At 27.2% G+C, this 5,066-nt stretch overlaps 1 protein-coding gene across 1 annotated transcript; it reads right to left on the reverse strand.

Moving 5' to 3' along the window:
• Positions 1-686: 686 nt before the first annotated feature.
• LOC122635847 (glutamate receptor 1-like) lies at positions 687-4,676 on the reverse strand. Its single transcript, XM_043826509.1, has 9 exons — positions 4,581-4,676; positions 4,032-4,519; positions 3,607-3,936; positions 3,357-3,522; positions 3,067-3,275; positions 2,860-2,949; positions 2,054-2,217; positions 1,739-1,985; positions 687-734 (listed from the first exon to the last, which is right to left on the reverse strand). The coding sequence occupies exons 2-9, from the start codon at positions 4,515-4,517 to the stop codon at positions 687-689; spliced, it is 1,740 nt and encodes a 579-aa protein (XP_043682444.1). The 5' UTR covers positions 4,518-4,519; positions 4,581-4,676.
• Positions 4,677-5,066: the final 390 nt, after the last annotated feature.

Here is a 5,066-nt window from a genome sequence, read left to right on the forward strand (position 1 = left end):
AGTTTCTGTCAAATAATTATGCAACAATAACAAATAAATGTACTGGAAGCACGTAAATTGTAAGATGAATTGTGAAATGATAGTTAAATGTTAACTCTTATTCGCATACACGCTCATATGAAAATATATAAGTGTATAAATAAGTATTTAATATAAATTTGTTAGAACTATTGTTGAAAAAGTAATGGAACGATATATATATATATATATATATATATATGTACTTTCTATAAAATATTCACCGTATTGTTTTTAAAAATAAATTAGTTATTAACTAATTATCAATAGTATAATCGTTAATTGTACTAGTTAAATATCGTAAAATAGTATAATCGTTATATGATTAAAGATAATTAAATTAATCATGATCTTTGATTATATGGTATTAATTATTTTTCTTAATTATTAATCAATGTTATTAATTATTAAATAATCATAATCAATAACCAGATTTCATTTATTAATTAGATTATATTTTGTCCTATATTCTTTATTAGTACATGCATATTCATATTGTCCATATTCTTTATATTTGTATGCATACAAAAATTTAATTTTTCATTTATGTCTGAAACTTAGCACGAATCATGCTAATTTTAATGCATGTGTATTTGAATGTTTTTAACCTTAAGGAGTTCCACTTTATAAGGAATATAAGGGTATCTATATTATATTACTGCGCTGGATTATAGTCGAATTTGGATATCCCATAATAATCCTTCTTCTTCATGGCTCTAAAGATCGAACATATTTTTGAACATTTTAAATGGAAGAAATTGAAGTATTCTGCTTACGTTTCGTGTTTGACTCCGACAGACTACTGTTTTCGGAAAATTGGGAGAAATGATGTAAGACACAATTATTATAATAATTTAATACGCTAATATGTTTCTAAAAAGTGTTAAAAACTTTTAATTTATTATCTATACGAATAGATGCGGAGAAAATGTAAAAATTTCCAATAAAAAGATTATCAATTACTTATAAATTCTCTTTTGTAAACATAATGTCAGAAAAATAAAAATTTCTTAAACAATAATCAATGTATAATATAAATGTATCCATATTAATATATCATGTGTATATATGTAAATATTATAATATGTATTATTATAGTATGCTTAATCATATATTGTAATAACTATCATGTGACATTTGAAATGCAGATGCAATCAAATAGATTTTTTCTAAAGGAAAAATACATTTATTTACAAATTCGATAAAACTGCCTTCAAATGTACTATTCAATTACAACCCATATATAAAAAATAGCAAATGGAATCTTTCTGATTATGAAAGACAGAAGTATCAAAATGAAAAGTCGTTCGAAAGAATTAAACTGTGGATATATATATATATATATATATATATATATATATACACACACACACACACACACACATATATATACATATATAAATAAATATATATATATACACATATATACATACATATATATATATATATATATATATATATATATAAAATATAATGAAAATATTTTCAATTTAGAAGTTGATAGTTTCAAATTATGAGAGTTTCAACTTAAAACTTTATTAAGTAATGCAAAAGTTTATACGCATCGATACTTATCTTTCTATTTTATTACAAAATTATAATCTGAAAATGAAAATTAATCCAGAACAAATATTGAAAGTTATTGTTAATACTTTACACGAGCACATTTAAAATTTTCGTAATTTTTTGCAATATTTCTAATAATTTTTTTCTTCTTTACAGGAAATATTGATGACTTAATAGACGGAATACGATGTATCATGGAGTTATTTTTTCCTTTACAAACAAAAATACATTTTTCTATGATCAGAATACAAGTACTCAAAAAGATACCAATTAAAAAGAAGGAAATAAGAGGTATAACGCTGATTAGAGGAACCGGTTGATACTTGATCAGGTTATTCGATTTCTTTTTAAATATATATTTTAAACGATTTAACATACCATTGTCGATAAATTTCTGCAACCTAAAAAAAGTTAGTACTATAATATACGGAAAATTATAATTTGTAGTATTAAATTCTTGTATTCTTACTGAAAATTGATGACGTCGGAAAATGGATTGTGTTTAGATAAGATCATAGCAAAACTGTTTAGATGTCCTGTTTCAATACGAATCACATTGCATGGTATCTTTAGATTTCCTATTTTGTTAAATTCATCACTCGTGTATATTGCTAGTTTCTGATTTTTACACACCTGTACTTTAATAACGGATATTATCAATAAAATTATATACAATAATATGTGCAATAAAAATTCACGGCAAAATTTCAAAGTTGGATTCCTCATACATAGTAAAGAAAGAAATAGGTTTTATCAACATCGTTCCGAAAATGTTTAATTTTTGAGTTATTAAGCTTTAAAGTAGGATCTTACAATAAAGGATTTCGAATCAAGATGGTTCCATTTCTGGAATCAAATCTGGAGTACTAATTATATTCTCTTTATGTATGCAAAGAAATCTCATAAATTTTTGTTGAACTGAGTATCATAATCACTCGCAAATGGATTATCGTATTCACAATCATATTTCTTTTGAAGCTTTTTCGCAAATCATAAAGTCATGTCCGTCTATAAGCAAGAAATGGATACTTCGAATATTTCATGCAAGAAAATGTCAACAATGTGCATCAAAATTCAAGCAAAGAAACAATTGAAGTGCTATGAAATTCCATTTAAAAGTCTTATAACTCGAAACTTAAGTATTTCCTCATGTTGGAGCCTAGTTTCTCTTTTCCATAAATGAATAATTCATTTATGAAACTTTGCCATATAGTTACTTTACACATAGTATAAATGAATTTTATTTCATATTTGGTTTATAATATTTCATCGTACTCTTTCAAATGCTTCAAATTCGGTAATGGGCAAATTTTCTTCTTTTAACATCAATTTCATTACTTTCTCTGCAAACGGATCTTTCGAAATCTGTAAGTAAATATATTTCTTTGTCTCCCTATACATATTTTTTATACATAAATATGTGCATGTGGAATAGCACAGATTACACATATACATATACAATGACATATATATCATACTTACTGCAAACTTATCATAGTAAGCCGTACCACGAATGACAACAAGTTGATGAGTACCGACTGCAACGAAGTCTTCTAGTGAATTAAATGGTAAGATGTGATTTACAGACGTCAAAAAGCTTATCAAAGCAGCTGAATAACTGGCCCAAAAGACGATAATCAAAAGAAATATTGAGAAGTATGCTATTCGTAAGGAAAATATGTAAGTGAAATCTACAACGCAGAAATACCTTGAGTAAATGTTCCTATTAGAAAAATGAAACAAAACACAAATAAAAAAACATTGAATCAAACCAGCAAGTCCCTGTTGACAAAATATACCCCAAATCTCCAAAAAATTATCGATCAATAAATGGCCTATTTTACGGTCGGTTCCACTTTCTATTTTGAGGAAAACCAATAATATCGTTGTCCCAATTATCACACCGAACATAGCAATCCAAACAGAATAACTGAAAGTCTAAAAAGAAACAATTTTTTATCCATGAAACTTAACGCATGAAAAAAAAATAATAATAAAGAATTTGATTACAAGTAAGCGTACTAAGAAATGAGATGACCATTCAACCGCAAATAGTTCTGGTTTACGAATGAAGAGATAGTTTTTGGTGATCACATGAGGAAGCACGAAGTCAACGACATTTAATCTATCATTGGTAATAGAAAAACCAGCAAGAGAAATGTCTGCTCGTCCTGCATATAATTCTGCAATTGCTCCAGTCCATGTATTTTCTTCTGGATTCCATCTTCCGAACTCTTCTACTTCTGAGACTATGTCGAAACTGAAGTTAAGAGCAACACATATTTCTCTTAGTAATTCATTGAACGTACTGCCTAATTCACCATCCTCTTTTAGGTTTATGAATGTTGAACTCTATACAAATAAAAAAAATTAAAAGAAAAAAAGATAATGAAAAATAATATTTTAAAATAGAAAATAGAAAAGATATATAGAGGAAGATATTTTACCTTTACGATTACAGCTCTCATGATCAAACCCTTTAAATTATTTCTTCGTTTGTATATAAAATCAGGAACCAATTTAGTGATTCCTCTCTCTAAGCTCCAAGTAGCTACATCATTGATCTCGATTTGATTCGTATCGATCGAATACCATTCTCGTAAAATATTTTCCGTACCACAGCGGATCATCATTTCGGTGTTGAATCTTAAATGAAATATATTACCTGGTGGATTGTGACAATAATCGGTATCATTTTCCTTGTAAATGAATATCACTATCCACACAGCTGAAGACATATCAAAGGTACGTGTTGCAAAAGAGAAGTCATTAATCGTATTATAATTAGATATTATCACTATGAAATATGGTCGTACAATTTGTTTTAAATAGTACGATGATTCTTGCAATTGTGAAAAGTACCAATTCGTGCTCGCAATCCCTTCGTGAGAAAGTGAACGCTTCAAATTGAACATCATCGTTGTCATTTCCATTTCTGAGGAAAATGAAAATAAATATAATAGCAATGAAGAAAAGGAAATGAAAAATATTTTTACCTTTTACCGATTCGGTGTATAAAAATATTATAGATTGCAGTTTGTTTAATTTGCAAATATCTATGATGAAAGGAGTTTGTTCGTCGCCGATAGAATGGAATTCGAATGAATTCACGGTCTTCAGTAGAAAAAAAAGAAGATAGAGTATCTTCAATGGCTGAACTAATACCATTTTTTTCAACTGTCGATTGAATAGTTTTAGTATTTTTGTTTAATCTGTACGAATCGACAATAGTTAAAGGAAATGAAATATTTTCTATCCGACTGCGGGAGAAGACCACACGAGACTAAATTTTTAAACTATTGAAAAGATTATCACGTCGTTTATTGTGATTGTTACGTAGATCGAAAGTCACGCGATGTACATGTGCATATTAGCGAGTATAAATTGATTTTATCTTTATTTATTATTTATATCGATATACATTTATTATCGATTAGTAAACGTTTTCTTTCCAATTGCTTCTTTTTTGCTCCATTATCATC

This window comes from Vespula pensylvanica, chromosome 19 (genome assembly GCF_014466175.1).
Source record: "Vespula pensylvanica isolate Volc-1 chromosome 19, ASM1446617v1, whole genome shotgun sequence".
Lineage (NCBI taxonomy): Eukaryota > Metazoa > Arthropoda > Insecta > Hymenoptera > Vespidae > Vespula > Vespula pensylvanica.

What these genes read in the sequence shown, in the direction of transcription:
- LOC122635847 (XM_043826509.1), bottom strand. Translation starts at nt 4,517, where the DNA reads ATGGAAATGACAACGATGATGTTCAATTTGAAGCGTTCACTTTCTCAC. An exon ending in AATGGTCATCTCATTTCTTA is followed by an intron (nt 3,523 to 3,606) that starts GTACGCTTACTT and finishes GTTTCTTTTTAG; the next exon opens with ACTTTCAGTTATTCTGTTTG. An exon ending in TTAAGTCATCAATATTTCCT is followed by an intron (nt 735 to 1,738) that starts GTAAAGAAGAAA and finishes TTCGATCTTTAG; the next exon opens with AGCCATGAAGAAGAAGGATT.